The sequence below is a fragment of the Stegodyphus dumicola genome, chromosome 7 (assembly GCF_044657685.1).
Source record: "Stegodyphus dumicola isolate Sdum_Otavi_A_Nest chromosome 7, ASM4465768v1".
In the NCBI taxonomy this organism is placed as follows: Eukaryota; Metazoa; Arthropoda; class Arachnida; order Araneae; family Eresidae; genus Stegodyphus; species Stegodyphus dumicola.
Window position 1 is genome coordinate 56,657,080 of NC_140774.1, and position 17,090 is coordinate 56,674,169.

The following is a 17,090-nucleotide window of genomic DNA, read 5'->3' on the forward strand; positions in this document are numbered from 1 at the left end:
AAATATTTTTTCATCAGATTGTTTATCAAATACCGAAAAAATAATAACAGGATATTGTTTTAAACACATAAAAACTGCTTCTCATTGTCTAGAAAATAACATCTTTTTTTAAATCTCAGTGTGCTTTATCTTACATGATATGTCAACTCTATAATAGTTCCAACACATTCAATATATTTTCTAATCTCACACTGCAGTATTAATGAAAACTTATAAATGATTGTTCATAGAGATTCAATGGAATAAACATATTTCTTTTTCCTCCTTCTTGTACTAAAATAAGAGAACTTTGGTAACAGCAGACTGACAAAACAAATACATGCAGAAAATGCTAAAACAAAATCCACAAGCAAAAATACGATTCTTTGTAAAAATCACTGCAAATTAATTGCTTATTAAGCTTTTTAATATTAGTTGCTTTACACTAAACAACTTCAGAAATCTGGAATATGATATATAATTTCCCATCCTTAATAATAATGCTAGAAAAATATTAACTATAATATGAATACAGCAGTAATATATTGAAAATATTTAAAGAAGTTACATGACATTTTAACTAGACTCTGATGACTGCACAGAAACCCGACTTATAAATTCCATCACCAGAGTACATACATCTAACCTTCAAAATGAAAGAGAGTTGGCCAGGCAAAATGGATCTCACATAGATTGGATATCTTTCAATGTACTCTCGACTTCCTCCTGCAGCAGGTGGTTTTTTTCTCGCTCAGCAAGGATTTCATCTGCATTGAAGGAAAAATAATAATGTCAAGCTGTTATATTTCAGAAAATAAATCAACAATCTCAAGCAATTAATGTAAACCTAACACTTCTACATAATTTGTGTTTATTTATTTTTAATTACAAATTACAAATAATTCCCAAATCCCTAAAAAATACATTTAAAAAAAAAATCTTTCTTATACGACCTATTAAATATTTTTTAGAGCAACAATTAACTGTTATTAAATATTGTTAAACTAACTATGTATATAAGCTGTTATTATATATGTAGAGCGATTTCATTATTTGTTCAAAATGATTTTTTTTTTTTTTTTTTTTTTTTTTACATTATCAAAACATGAAAATTTTCACTACAACGCTTTTGGGAAGCGACTGCAACCAATGACTTTGAAAATAAAGGCTGGGTATGTATATATATTTACATTTTTTATTGGGGTATTTCCGCATAGCACTGGTTTTAAATTTCATTTCTTTTATGTCTTTTGTAGAGTTGGTTCAGAATTTATTACTACTTTTTTAGTCTTTATATATGCATGTGATAAAAATTTGGAGTAAGCTGCAATGGATTGACGATGGTTCTCAGCATTATAACTTGGACATTAGAAAGATTCGAAGGAGAGACTTGTAGACAGACACAGCTGAACTGAACATAATCTTTATTGCTGGACACAAACTAATTCTCGAAACTACGTTTTTCATTACACATGATCAATACATACCCTACAATTTTATATAGAGCATCACATTTTAATAGCATACTTAGCAGCACAACAATGCACAGCACCCAAGCGGCAACAGAGCTGTAAGCTGCGCATTTATCCAATATGTCTGTCTGATAAGAGAGAGGTTTTAGTTTACATTCTTAGAGTTTAGGTTCCAAAATAACTACACCATCAGTGTTATGCAAGATGGCTTGATCTAGAATCGACACAATCCAGAGGCATTATTACAATTTTTAGAACAGAGAAGGATAATTAAGGGGTTGCTGTTGGAGGGGTATGTAAAATATAAAACATCTATCTTTCAAATAATAAATTAATAAAAGCCCTTTATCTCCATCTTCATTCTAAAAATAACAAAGCAATTTTTCTACCTCCCTGCATTTCTGAAAAAGATCCATCATCTAACCTCTATTGTGCATTTATCAATGAAATTTTAACCCAACATCTGAATATTAATCCATCATGTGATCTGAAATGTAATCTGGTATAAAAGGTAATTGCTGTGCAATCTCTCTCTCTCTCTTCTGCTTTGGCCTTTTCTTTCCACTGCTTCATCTTGCCGCTAGGTATGCAGAGTTTATTTTTCCATTTTCGTCCATAGCTTAAGAAGATACAAGCTGTACAAAATTGTGGGGTGCACGTCCACCCGTAAATTATGCTTGGGAATCTGTTTATGAATATTAAGGCTTACACTGTTATGAAAATAAAAAAAATGTTTCCAAATCAGCAACCATGTCTGAAAGTTTATGGCTTTATGCATCCACCTATCACGCTCAGTATATTACAACAAGCATCTATCAAATCTTCTCAATATTATTACATACATATATTTGGCATTGATGAGAGCAATATGATAGAAATTGGAACCAGATATTGCAGTCTCATACATAAAATTTCAATGTTCTACGACTAATCTTTTTTGAGTTTATGCGAGAGTGCATACATATAAACGTCGCAAAAAAAAAAAAAAAAAAAAAAAAAAAAAAACTCTTTTGAATCCACTTCAGAATTCTTTATTCAGCTATAAATACGGATGCCATAACAAATTGTCCAAGCAGATTCCGGAAGGCAGAGCCAATTCTACATACAGGGTTCGTACACATTTCCTTACATGAAAATTAAGGACTTTTAAGGACCATCAAAGAAAAAATTAAGGACCTATCAGCAAACAAAAAAATGAATAGAATAAAGCAATTATCCATACAACCGACTTCATGCTTGTAATTTCACTTTAAGAAACTAACAGAAGTGTCTATTATGCACTATTATTAAATTCAATTTAATACTTACCATAAAACAATTCTGAAAATTAAACTAACTCCCTACAAGTTATGAAGTAGATAACATTAAATTAGGAACATAATTTCTTGAAAAACATGTATAAGTGTATTTTACACTAATAACAGTCACTATTTTAGAGTGGTTTTGCCTATGTGTAACGTGTATACGAGCCAGTTTCCCTTAGAAAGTCCTCCACGAAGGCATCCCTCCTCTTAGGCAGATAGCCCACGAGGCTTTGCCATAATCACACACATACACACACACACACCATATTTTAGAGATTTACATGATTATTATTTAACTTATTATTTAAACACATATTTATTTAAACACAGTCAACTACTATTATAATCACAATGTAAGAATATTTTGCAGATTAAAATAACTGATTTGTAAACATACAATTTATTTCCTTGGTTTTTTGAAAGATACTACAATAATAAACTGTACAATAAAACATACAAAACATTTGTGCTTTTTAAAATCTGAAATCTTTTCAGCTATTTTAACATCTAATTTATTTATGTCTTCTATTTCCTTTTCTTTAACTATTCTTCTAAGTTCATTTGGTTTGATAAACAAATCAATGTTCCTGCTGGTCTCAGCTTCATCTGCTAAAGCATCTTCTTCTTCATTAAATATCTTTAATGTCCCTTTGAAGAAATTTTTTCTCCTGCTTCATATAATCAATTTCTTCCTCAATAATATTTCTTTTCCTCTTTGAATTTTCAGATTTAGTTAAAGATTTTTGTTCTTCTAAATGCTGAACGTTCCTTTAAATACTGAACTTCTAAATAACGAACTCCACTTCTTGCAGAAGCTGCTGCTGATCTCATTTCGATATTAAGAACACCTCCAGAAAATTTTATGTAATCAAATACAGTGCGTTGAAAATATGTATGATGAGTCACTTAAATTTTCAATTTCAATTGCTTTATTTACAGAGAAGCCCCTTTCCACAGAGGCCTGTTCATGTGACAAGATAAGAATACTTGTCACAGTGAATACTTGAATAGTGAAAATATACATTTTTTACTATATATATATATATATATATATATATATATATATATATAATTTATTTCCTAAACAATATTGATTAATTGATTATATTATCTCCTAAGTTTAATTAAAGTAGAATTATTTTAAAAGAGTGAATCCATACTGGTAAGTTATATTTTGAAAGATGTATACATATATATACAGTACAAATTCCGAGATCCGAACATCCAATATCTGGAATGATCTAAAATCCGGACCTCAAAGCCACCACCAACCAATTTCTTAGGGCTTTTTTGAAGGGAAGGGGTATGCTTTACGCATGCACATTAGATTTTTTTCCTCATCATACAAAAACATGCTGGAAATCCCGATTCTTAATCTCAGTTTGGTGCTAAATAAAATATCTCATTATTGAAGAAATAATTATTTTAGCATAAATTTGTGTGATTAGTAACTTGACTCCATAGCTTGGCATAATCTCAAACCGAAACATTTGTTAATTTTACACCAACCAATATTTTATATCCTTGATGCCGAAATCGCGAATCATTATTTATTGCATTTTGCTTTCATCACCGCATATTTATCAACGGATGACAACTTGAGTGATGAATCATGCAGCGACGCCAATTAGAGTATTTTCCGATTACAGATTTAAGTTTAATGCGCTAAAATGTTGACAAGGGGAGATTTAGCATAAATTTCTTTCCTTATGCTAAAAATAGATTTTGTTAATGATACTCATAGGACAAACGATTATATTTAGTGCTATTTGAATTAAGAATAACTGATTTGTTATTCAGATAAAGCCAGAACCAGCGCCAGAGCTCGTATGGCCACACCAGGCGGCAGAATTTAGCGAAGTTAAACAGAAGTTTTTCATTGCGATGACAATGCCCAATCATCAATCAATTAACGGAGGGCGAAATCTGTAGTATGGTTCTAAATCCAGAAAATACAGCTACCGATAGTGAAGAAAGTAACAGAGAGGTTACTGAACGAAAAATTTTTGATTGACAAGTTATTCGGAATTCTCGACACAGCAATTACAGGACTTGAACAATGGAACTTAATAACTGAACAAGAAATTATATGTCTATAGTATTAGTCTAAAGTATTAGCAGAGAAAACAAATCAAACAACTCACACTAATGAAAGAAATGTTTAATAAAGTAAACATATAAATATTAAACTCTTTTCTTTTGTAAATTTTGATACCCTTTAAATCATAAATGCTTCATTATTTCATAAATCACGATTTCATATTTTCAATTTTATAATTTCTATGTGCCATCTTAGTAGATTTAAAATGATCTAATATTCGGAAAAATCTCAAATCTGGGATCGCCGAAGTCCCGACGAGTCCAGACCTCGGACTTTGTACTGTATAAATATATATATATATATAATACGGAATGTATATTTCAGTTAAACTTCTACCCAATAACTTTAGTAATTCATGAAAGTTAATTTTGTGTCTAGTTAATTCAGGAAAATTAGTTTCAATTAGTTGTTTTCAGCTTTAAAAATATTAAAAATTTTTTAATTAGTTAGCTATTTTCAACTAATAATTGTATCGCCATTAGCAAAAATTATGCATTACTATCAACAACATAAGTTTAAACCTAATACTTAATTGTCTATTGAAGCTTCAAAACGTATTTCTGAACTTCACTTTTTCTCGGCTAGAGTTACTGAATTTGCCCTTGGCGACCTAAAATCGAAATGGAGCCAACAGATTGCCCGCGAAATCGATAACAGACCCTCTGCAGAAATAAACTCATAATCCCGATATCTCATACATATAGTACGTGCAAAAGAGAATAAACTCCGTAGAAGGTGATAAAAAATTAATTTATGGCTTTATTGAAACAAACACAGAAATTAAGCTAAGCAAAACCGTGTAAAAACAAACTGAAATGATAAAACAAAACTTAATTTTCATGTGAATTTTCAGCACTGACTCTCCCATTCTAGAAATTTCAATTTGTTTCAGGCAAAGATCACATTTAAGGATTGCCATCCATCAATATCCAGTCTTTGTAGTCAGCTTGATGAAGCCACAGTTTATTGAAAATGCACTTTCCAGGCATCTCGTTCCTATTGGCGTCGGAAGGGTTGTGGCCTTCCAGGTTGAAATTGCTCTAATTTTGGCAAATATTTTCAGAATCCCCCCTTTTTTTTCTCGAGCACCTTCATCATCACGTTCGCCTCTTAAAGAACTTCCGGCTTCACGCTTTCGTAACAATCTGCCTAAATTTATGGATAACACCTGTTTCGAAAGATTGGGTGAATAGCGAATCAGACACCGATACTTTCGTTCGGGTAGTTTTTTTTTTTTTTTTTTAATCGTTTGCAACGCAAATCCGCCAACAGATTAGTTAAGAGCCGTGTAATTTTAATTCCATATTCATGAGAAATCGTAATTCCCACTTAGAATGGCAATCATTAGAAATGATAAGAAATGTCAAATGAGCAAAATTAAGGACCGTTTATTTATTTTGGCCAAAATTAAGGACTTTTAAGGACCAAAAATCATTTTTGAAAAAATTAAGGACTTTTAAGGATCGTACGAACCCTGTATACACAGTCAAAAGTCCTTAATCCGGACCTCAAAGCTACAAACTTTCTGCGCATGCGCATAATATGTTTATGCATGCACGTTTAATGTATAATAGACGGTATAAGCCAAGCTAAGATTATCTAATTATCTATTTCAGTTAATGTTGCAGATTGTGTTGTTCCTTAACCTTCGAAATGGATCCAGATTATTATTTTTTGCAGAGTGTTAGAGCAATTTTATAAAAGTAATCTTGAACTTTCGATTATGTCAAATAGAATTTCCAATGCTGGAGCTACCATAGGATCTACAAAGCGAAAGCATATTTCGATGCCAATCAAACAAAAAGTGGAATTGCTGCAAAAAAATGGATAAAGGCATATCCTTTGATTCTCTAACCATTCCAAAATATGTTTATCAATTTCATGCTGCTCTGCCGGGGAGGGGGATGTCACGTAAATTTCCTTACTAAATGTAGTATTTTATCTCGATGTACTCTATCTTTGATATGATTTAAATCAAATTCCTCATCATTATAATTCGCTTCCGATAGTGAAGAAATTGACACAGAGGTTATTGAAAACGAAAAAATTTCGATTGACAAATTAGTCGGTATTCTCGACAAACCAATTATAGGACTTGAACAGCGGAACTTTGTAACTGAACAAGAAATTATGTTTGTTTACAGAATTAAAGAGAAAGTATTATCACATAAAACGAAGCAACTTAAACAACTTACATTGAAAGAAATGTTTAATAAAGTAAACAATAAATATTAAGTTTTTTTTTTTTTTTTTTTTGGTAAATTTTGATACCCTTTAGATCATAATTGTTCTTTATTTCATAAATTACGGTTTCATATTTTTAATTTTATAATTTCTGCATGCCATTTTACCAGATTTAAATTGATGGTCCATAATCCGGAAAAAAAACTAATTCAGAATCGCTGAAGTCCTGATGAGTCCGGATTAAAGACTTTTGACTGTATAGCTTTCTATTTCACCAATCAATGAAATTCATTATGTTTTTCATGTTTTCAATGAATGGTTTTATGACATATATTAGATTTATATAACTTAGCTTCAGCTTACATATTCTCACACAAAATGGACTTTTCTGAAATGATATGCCATTTTTTTTTTTTTTTTTAATTAGCACTAAAATTTCTGCTTGGTAACATTAATTGAATATGGCATATATGATTATATACCACAGCTTATTTAATTAACTTCCTTGCTTGCTTTTTTTAAATAAGTTTGAAACTAGGTTTAATCCATAGAAAATTTATATTTCTTTTACTTTGCTGTAAAAATTTTTATTTATCAACTTTTCTTTTTTTAATTTTTCAAAAAAATTCTGGATTTTAACCTATAAAAATTTTCACACCGTCTTAAACGAAAATATTTTTTAGGCATAGATCAAAAAATTAAAAATTTTGATTAAACAATATCAGAGAAAAAAAACTGGTGTAGCATTAAAAGCAATAACAATGCCAAAAATCAGCATCATTCTGTTTTACACTGTTTAGATTTCTGTTTCATTTATTTTTAGTATTCCTTTATTTTACACAATATTTAACAAATTTATTTTTATGAGCATAATATATTAAATATTTATTGCAAATTTGTAACTGTATTACAATTTTTAAGAATATTACTTAAAAATTAATAATGGATTAAATCTAAAAGCCAAATGTTTGGTTACTTCCATTAATAAACAACTGTTGATGTTACATAAAATCGGTAATGATTTGCATCATGCAAGTTTTGCAAAATATTTACATTGAGTAAATAAAATTATAAATTATTTTTCCAAAATGCAGTCCTTTTATACACAAAAAAGATAAATAATTGTACTGATAATAACAATAAAATGTGGTGAATATCTTAATTGAACATAATGAATACATTGAGAAAATATGTTAATTTCCTCTCACATTATATAAAAGACTATGTTAAATGAGATGCTCAAATTCCCAGGACTTGCAGTTAAAGAATAAATACTCGCTAACTTTTGCTTCACACAAAACAAAAAGAAACTATGCAAAATTTTTAAGGCTTAAAATTATTCTTCTAATTAAAATTTTATACAGGATCTTCAGATAAAGAAGAACACAATGGAGTTCCATGCAGCTTCAATCTTCTAAGCATGCAATTAGAGAACTTGATTACATTAATATTCAATACAAATCTTAAATGCAACTACTTTAGAAATGGCCTGCACGATTAATTCAAAATTCATTATTTATAACATAATTTGATGCACAAAATAGAACTATTGAAAAAATTAGCATTTCGTTTCAGAAATTTTTGACTTTGTAACACATATACACAATTCTAATATATATCATCATAAGATATTCATTCAGTATATGAAAGAAGCAATTTAAAGTTATCTGATTGAAAAATAAAAACAGAAGATGTAAATCTATAATCCTTTTTTTAGGGGTAGGGGACCTAATTTACCAAAAATTCTTATTAATACCAAATTTAGCCCAAATTACAAATGTGATTTCTTTTCAGAGGGGACCGCAAAGGATCCTTGCATAATTTTCAAATTACATGGACCCAAATAATATATTCAATATTAATTCAGGCTACATTAATATGATTACTAGCCAGCAAGTATTAAAAAAAAATAGAGAAAGGGAAAAAAATTAAATACCAACAGTGTTTTGAGTAAATATTTTTCCTGGATCAGAGCTATTTTTATAAGATTCTGCCCCTTCAAAGAACTGGATATCAATTATAACCAGGTTTAGAATAAATTTCAAGATCAAACAAAATATGGCAATACTTAAGCTCATAAATTTTCAAAGAAACGTGATAATTTCAGCTTACAGCAGTAATTGCATCAAGGAAAAAAAGGTAAAATTTAAGGGTTAAGGGCAATTACTGCATAATTTGTGGCACAGGATTTACACTAATGACTTCTTGAATTTTTGTGGTCTGTAATTTATCTTAATACTTTCATGAAAAATTTGCAGCTTATTATTATACTACTAACATATTACACTAACTATCTTATTGAAATTTCAAACCTGAACCAGCATTTTCAAAAAAAGTATCCATTAAATACAAAGCAGTAACTTCTATAATTAAATAATGAAGAATTTGTAAGTACATACATTCCTCATTTTGTTGAAATATGGGGCACAGCAACTTAATTTTACATACACTTAGTCTTCCACCTGAACATGTGCACCTCCAAGCCCAAATTTCAAATTTATTTATTTATTTTTTTTATATTTTGAGGAAATTTAATGACATTTTGATACAAAAATCAACTATTTAAAGCAATGAGTTGTCACTTGGCAAAGGGTAAAATACTTATGTTTCAAACTAAATCAGAAAATTCAACAATTTAAAGGACACGCATTTCATATTTCTCTCTTAAATTTAAAACAAATGCATTGCTACTACACAAAATAAAATATTTTTACATTCCATACACCAATGTACTGCCATTCACCAAAGCATATGTGTAATATTTAATGTTTCTTTCTAATTTAATCAATCTGTTACTGATTAAGGGATTTAAAAGCAGTTAAATACAATTTTTCATTTTCTATTAATAATTTGCTGGACACATAAAAATCATTACATGAGTGTACATTGAATTCTGTGAATGTTGTTTACTGCCCAAGATTTCCATTTAAGTGAAACGTTTTTATATATGATGACATATACACATACATTTTTATTTTTATAACATACACATACATATTGTTTTCTTTATATGGTAATGTAATACACATATCTTCTTTAACTGAAATCTGTTCACTAATAACATTTACATCATGAAAGAGGACTTCAATAGTATTATTCAATCATGAAGAGTGACTGAACAGCTATAAAAGAAACTGAAAAACAGGAAAAATCTAAAATTTGTGATGTATTTGATGATTGTGAACTTGATGTTTATTAAGTCTCAGAAAAATCGCCTTAAATTTGCATTGTGAAAAAGTTTCTGCCTGATTCCAGACAATTTTGTAGATGGAAAGTACCATTTTTCTGTAGAAAATTAACACATTTTTACTGGCTTACAAAACTGAGTAAATAAAGCAGACAGAATTAACAAAGATAATTAAAAACAAAGATAAAAAACATTAAACTACTTCATATATTATTAATAATAAACCCCTTCTTTGAAGTTTGCTAATTTTAATAAATACCTTCCAATCGATCAACTTCTTTCTGAAGCTTTTGTACAGATCTTTCAGCAAACTCTGCCCGAGCTTCAGCCTACAAAAGAAAACTCAAACATTTAAAAGGGTGTGGGGAGAAAGAAAAAAATAGCTAAATTAGATTCTATCATCATATAATGTATCCTCTTATATACTAGGCTTATTACCTTCTTTTATTAAAAAGTCTTAATTATGCAATTCAGCATATATAACTGCTTACATATACTGTTAACCTTTCAAAGGTCATCACCAAACAGAGTTCATATTTCAGTTATGTACTGTATTGGGCACAACACAGCTCGTATCACAAATTTATGGCTGACAGATATATTATAAATTTGAGACGAATACTTTAATATTGCAATAGGATTAAGCAATAGAATAGCATATCCCAAAATAATCAATGTCCCTCTGCAAACCAGAAATAAAGTATTTAACAAAACACATTTTAATTACAAACAGTAATTAATGAAATCATATTTCCTACACATTTCTGCACAAAATTTTAAGGACCAATAATGAAAAAAAAAATTAAGCACCTGTCAGCTAAACAAATTTAATAAACAAAAGCCAGTATTGGCACTCAAACTTCACTTTTGTAATATCATTCTAAGAACAAAATAAATCTCTAAGAAGGATACATTATTATTAAACGCAGTCAAACATTTAATATAATTAAGCATGTTTTAATATTGATTGTAAAATATTATTAAGGTAATTATGCATAAAAAGCTACGAAACATATATATTTCTATACAACTGAAAACAAAATAGTTGTGTGTCTTTTCAATTTGAAAATTTTCTGAATATTTTATTTAATTTACATCATTCTTTTCTAAGTTTATTTGTTCAATACACAAATCAGTGCTCCAACGAGTTTCTGCTTCATCTCCTAATGTTGTTAATGCTTTAACAATATGAAGAACAGTATTTTTCTTTATGTAATCAAATCCTTTCTCAGTAAGTTTTCTCTTCACTTTAGGATTTCAGATTTAATTGAAGATTTCTGCTATTCTAAAGTGCATGTATTGAAAATACATCAAAGAAACTGCTGATTTTATTTCTTTAATAATATGAGCATTGATAATAAATATAAAATGATATAAGGTCTGTCATAATGGTGCAAGAGCCATTATGGCAGAATTTTAAAAGTTAGTGAACCACTGAGCAAAATTTTTAGAATTCAGGACTGACACTGGGCTAAATCAGGACCTATAGAGATTGCACCAGGTGGCAAAATGCTTACCCTTGTATACCATGCAGTGAGACATGAGTGAGGCATAAGAGGAATCTCTTAAATTGTCAGTTTTTTATTTCTTTAATTTATAGAAAAATTCCTCTCTACAGATGCCTGTCCATCTTACAAGATTAGAACCACTTTTGCAATCTTCCAACTTGTGTCTAGTGAAAAGATGAGAAAATAAAGTGAAGATAAACTTGTTAAGTGAAAGACTTTTTACGGATCAAAAGCAGAAAATTCAAATAACTTTGTTTTTACTATTTTTACAAAAATTCTTCCAAAATAAAACATTCATTACACATTTCTTATAAAACCCATTAATTACGTGTTAATGCCATGAAGACATTTTTCATTTTGTCACATTTTTCTACAAATCTTAAATTTCAAATCCTTCTAAACCTTCCAAGGCGCCAGCCAGGTCTACAAATTACACAATTCTGCAAGAGCAAAAAGCCAGAAGATTTTTAAATAAAAAAATTCAGAAATGTAAAGTAAATTTTTAAAAGAGAACTGACACACATTTTAATATTCTGAAACAACTACACAAGGAAAAAAAAAACTCTTATGAAAAACACAAAAGAAGACAGATGAATTTAATTTTTAAATAACTAAGTAGTTTTTGCTTTTGTTAAGACATACCTGGGAACTGTTTTATATAGCATTTGTTATCTTATTTATTTTTCAGAATCAAAATATTTTTAAGATGGCAAAATGGAGAGTAGTGTTATTTTAAAATCTGGCATGGAAAAATAAAAATGTTTTGCTTTAATGTTATTTCTTACTTAAAATTTTAATCAATTATCATTATTTTAATTATACTTACCAATTTTATTATATCTGTAAAAATAAAATAGTCACAAATTTCTGGATAAAAAATTTTGTATACAAATTAATTTTGAAATCGCCAAAATGATGATGAGTTGTTAAATTTAGCATAGTATAATAAAGTATCTCAAAAAGAAAGTTGTTTTCACGAAATATTTTATGAACTCTTCATTACCAAAAAAGAAATAACTTTCAAATGTTAATGTTCCAATAGAAGCAGGGTCTTGTGCCTAGAAATTAAGGAATTGCATCCATTCTTATTAAAAAATAGGAAAAAATTCAAATGATAGCCCATAAAATACATATTTCTCAACAAATAAAAAAACATGTCTAAAAATGTTAACACTCAAATGGCAGTCATATAAAAACAGAAGTGTCAGATAAATTAAGGAACTTTTGCAGATTTTGACCAAAACTAAGTACTTTCATAGACCAAAAATTGTTTAAAAAAAAAAAAAAAAAAAAAAAACTACAGACTTTACAAACTCTGGAAATGCAAAATCGGAAAACAAAACTCAAATTTTTAATTATTTCTTTAATTAAATAATGCTTATAAAAATGCAAATGTATTTCTAGATACTACAATTAAGTAAATGATTGTGTATTTGTTTTTATTTATTCATTTAAAGCATTATTTTACTGTATGTACAGATTCACTAAAATAATAACAACAATAAAGCCTTTTGAAGATAAGAGAACAGAAATTCTGTAGCAAAGGTTTTGCCCCTCATTACAGTACAAAAAATTAAAACATACTTATGTCTAATATCAATGATATTATGTAAAAAATTTACCTCCTGAAGCCTTTGTGACAACTGGCGAATTGTAATGTCATATGCCTCTTCTTTTTGCATTGCCTTTAAGAAATATAATGTAAAATATTTCAATAAATTTAACATATAAACATTCAATAAATGCATATAATATTTCAGATTTACAGGCAGCCCTCAACTTTTGCATGTAACTAGTTCCTGAAAAAGTGTGTGAATTGATCAAAAGTAAAGGGATATAAAAAACACTTGTTTAAAAGTATTTATTTATGAATATATATATATATATATATATATATATAATGAAGTTAACATGGGTGTTTAAGTGCTTTTGGGAATTTCTTTACAAACTTACCAAGAAAAAGTTGAATACCATTCTTTGTTTTCTTGATAAAGATTTCTATAACATGATGCATCTTTCTCAAGTGCCCTACATACTTGAAATACACATTCTCCTTTGGGATCAAATTCTTCCTTGATAGTAAAAAATTTGTCAAGATTCATGAAGGCTTTATTCATATTTTTTAATTGTCAAAGTCTGGAAGTTTTTATCAACTTCTTCTTTACTTTTATTGTGTATTTCATTGTTGCTCAATTAAGCATTCATTTGATACTGAGTGAAATTCAATCAACTCATTAACATCTTCATTGTTGACGTTTAAGTTTAGTTTATTCATTGGGTTAATCATTTTATCTGCTATAGCTTCTGGCGTTTCTTCAAAATTTATGAAGTCGCTCATCATTCGTAAGCGTAACTATTTCCAGGAACCTTTCAATATCGATCCATAGAACCTTTCATATAGAGACTCATAACCAGCCCATGAGTCTCCAATATTGTTTACTGTGTCCCATATATTGTAGTTCTTCCAAAAATCTGTTAATCTCATCTTACCTGTCAGTTGCCTTGATGGATTGATTCATTATTGTCCTCATAATAAATACCATTTAAAAGTAGTATTACTGTTTGGTCAACAGGCTGTATGAACCAGGTAGTATTGAGAAGAAACACAACATTGATTTCCAGGTATAAATTCTATGGAGATTTTCAGTGCTCTAAAGCATTGTCTAAGATAAAATTGCTTTAATCATAAATTATTATTTTTACAATGTTGTTTAACTGTCAGACCAAAATGAAAGCTGAACCAATCTTTAAATATTTAGTAACCCATGGATTTTTATTTGATTTGCAAATGACCGTAAGCAATTCTTTATCTTTCCCTTTCAATGTTCAGGGATTTTCCTAACTAAAAATATCTTCAATTTTAAATCACTAGCTAAGTTTTCACCAAGAAGCAATGTCAGTTAGTTTTTGGAAGTTTTATGTCTAGGGGCAACTCATTCTTACTTTGAGACAAATTGCATGATTAGGCATTTTTTTTCCCAAAATATATCCGTCTCATCTACACTGAATATTTGACTAGTAGAGAGTAGTTTCCATTTACAACAATTTTGGACAACAAGAAAATAAATTCTTTTGCAGCATCTTTATCTGCATCAGCCGATTCTCCACTTAATTTAATATTATGTAAAGAATATATCATTTTAAATTTGTTGAACCAGCCATTACTTGCTTGAAAGAAAATGCTTGAATCTGCATTTTATCTAGTCTTCAAACTAAGAACCTTAGCTTGAATAATTGAAAAACTTGAACATTATTTTGATGTTAATCTTCAATCCCTGGTGACAAAGATATTTCCATTTCACCCATCACTATACCGTGTCTTTTGAAAACAGTGTAAGGAAGATGTATTTCCATAGTTTTGAATGTATTCCGTAATTTTATTTTATTTAATTTTTTTTTTTCAAAACTGAACATGCTGTATATGTATTTACATCATACAAACGTCCAATTGAAGCAAAATATTCACGATGTTCAGAACATTTAATTATTTCCACCTTTGTCTCAATGTATGAAGTTAACAAGTCCTTAATTTCTTTTTGTTCGTGTCACCACTGAACTTTCTCTGTTTCTCACTTATGTTCATAACATACAGGAACAAAATATTTAAACATAAAACAAATGAAGTGGCAAAACACTCAACAGGTTGACACATGCCTTAATGCAAGATGGAAACTGTTCTGATATCTTGTTGCTCGGAACAAAACAGTACAAATTATGACTCCAGAAAGCTGCTATAGGAAGTATGTTTGTGACATATGATACCTACCCCTACTCTCACCACAGCTTTGAAAGCCTTCTGTTGACAAGAGTAAGGGGAAGTAAACTTTGTCATTAAAAAATCTTTAAAATATTGAAATTTTTTAAAATGCAAAAGAGCAAATTGTGTGAAGGTTGAGAGCCGCACATACTAACAAATTAGGATGAGAAAAATATACAATTAATTATAGAAAGAGTTTCATAATAAAATATTTTAAAAGCCTAATGTAAAAAGCTTAAAATCCAAGAATTTTATAAAAATTCTTAATACATAGAACTTGTTTATTCACAATATTTATGCATTAGTAATTACAGCTGTTAGGCAATACTTTCTACTTTTGCTGGAATATTTTGCTTACTTGGAATTAGGAATGTAATAACAACGGTGCCAATCCTAAGAATACTGATGGTGTATGCCTAACATTTCTATGTATTATACATGTAAATAAATTTTATGTGTGTGTTAACACCGAATGTAACATTTATGACTATATACATAAATAATAAAAATAATAATCAATAAAACAAATTAATAATATTAACTTTAATGCAATAGGTGCAATATTTGTTTCTCTTAGTTTTGTCATGTCAACAAGTGTATTTGCACATTGTAATTGATGTTACAGGTTTTCCTCAGTTAAAACCCTGCAGATGTAGGTTAATCTAAAAGCAGTCATAACTTTTTTTTTGTGTGCTTATTTCTCAAATTAATTCCTCCCCCCCTTTACTATATAAGTATTATAAAAATAAAAGTTTTTGATTATAATATTTAAAATTTCATTGCAAATCAGCTAGTTCCATCTGGAGATTTTTCTGGAGTTAATTCGATATCACCGTGGAAGGGCGCTGAATGTATTTCAAATATTTTATCACGTATTCTTAAATTGCTGAATTGATTTTTATATTCTATATCCATAATCTGTATCTCTTCATTATCTAACTACACAAAGAAAAATTCTCCTTTAAACTAATCAGGTTTGACATTTCTTTGGTTACTTAAAATGATTAATTTACTAAATGAATGAATAGTACAAGTGAATGAATACTCTGCCCAAATATCTGTACTTCTGCCAAATGCCAAAGAGAAATACTTGAGATCTTGAATTAAATCATGCAGATTTTGACAATTTCATTTGAAATGCTAGGTTAATTCGAGGCATACCGTTTGCCTCGCCAAAATAAACTTAATATTTAAAAATCATTTAATTTTATCAGGTACAAAATCTTTTGCAACGTTTTCTAAACATTCTTTTACAAACGCACATCCTAAAATAGCTTATTTTTTTAGCAGTTAGAAATGAAATGGAATAACTTGCCTTTACAACATTAAATGGTTGTTTTAAGGCTATACTAAACATTTTTTGTTGAATTTTTAATTGTGATTTAAATCCTGTCAGCTTTGATTATTTTACTTCTTTGTCCAATATTACATAATCACTATGTTTTGTCTTGTAATGTCTTTTCATTTTGTATTCTTCAAATCCAGTGACAGTCTTGAATAATAAATGTCTAACAATAAATAACAAACTGTCTGTTTATACCAATAATTTTTCTTTGTACTTGTAATGAAAATCTGATATACTAAAGACATCAAATAAT

General features: G+C 28.8%; 1 protein-coding gene across 5 annotated transcripts in view; it reads right to left on the minus strand.

Annotated features, from left to right (window-relative positions):
- LOC118202739 (tropomyosin-like) overlaps window positions 1-17,090 on the minus strand; it is a 191,869-nt gene that overhangs the window by 957 nt on the left and 173,822 nt on the right. For 2 of the 5 annotated variants that reach the window (XM_085820242.1, XM_035374932.2), the window contains 3 exons: window positions 13,358-13,420; window positions 10,487-10,556; window positions 626-746 (listed from right to left, as the gene is read on the minus strand). In XM_085820242.1, coding sequence (XP_085676368.1) covers window positions 664-746; window positions 10,487-10,556; window positions 13,358-13,420 — 216 coding nt within the window. In that variant the 3' untranslated portion in view covers window positions 626-663. Of the gene's footprint in view, window positions 1-618; window positions 747-10,486; window positions 10,557-13,357; window positions 13,421-17,090 lie in introns of all 5 variants that reach the window. The other 3 variants (XM_085820241.1, XM_035374933.2, XM_085820244.1) reach the window with 2 other exon arrangements.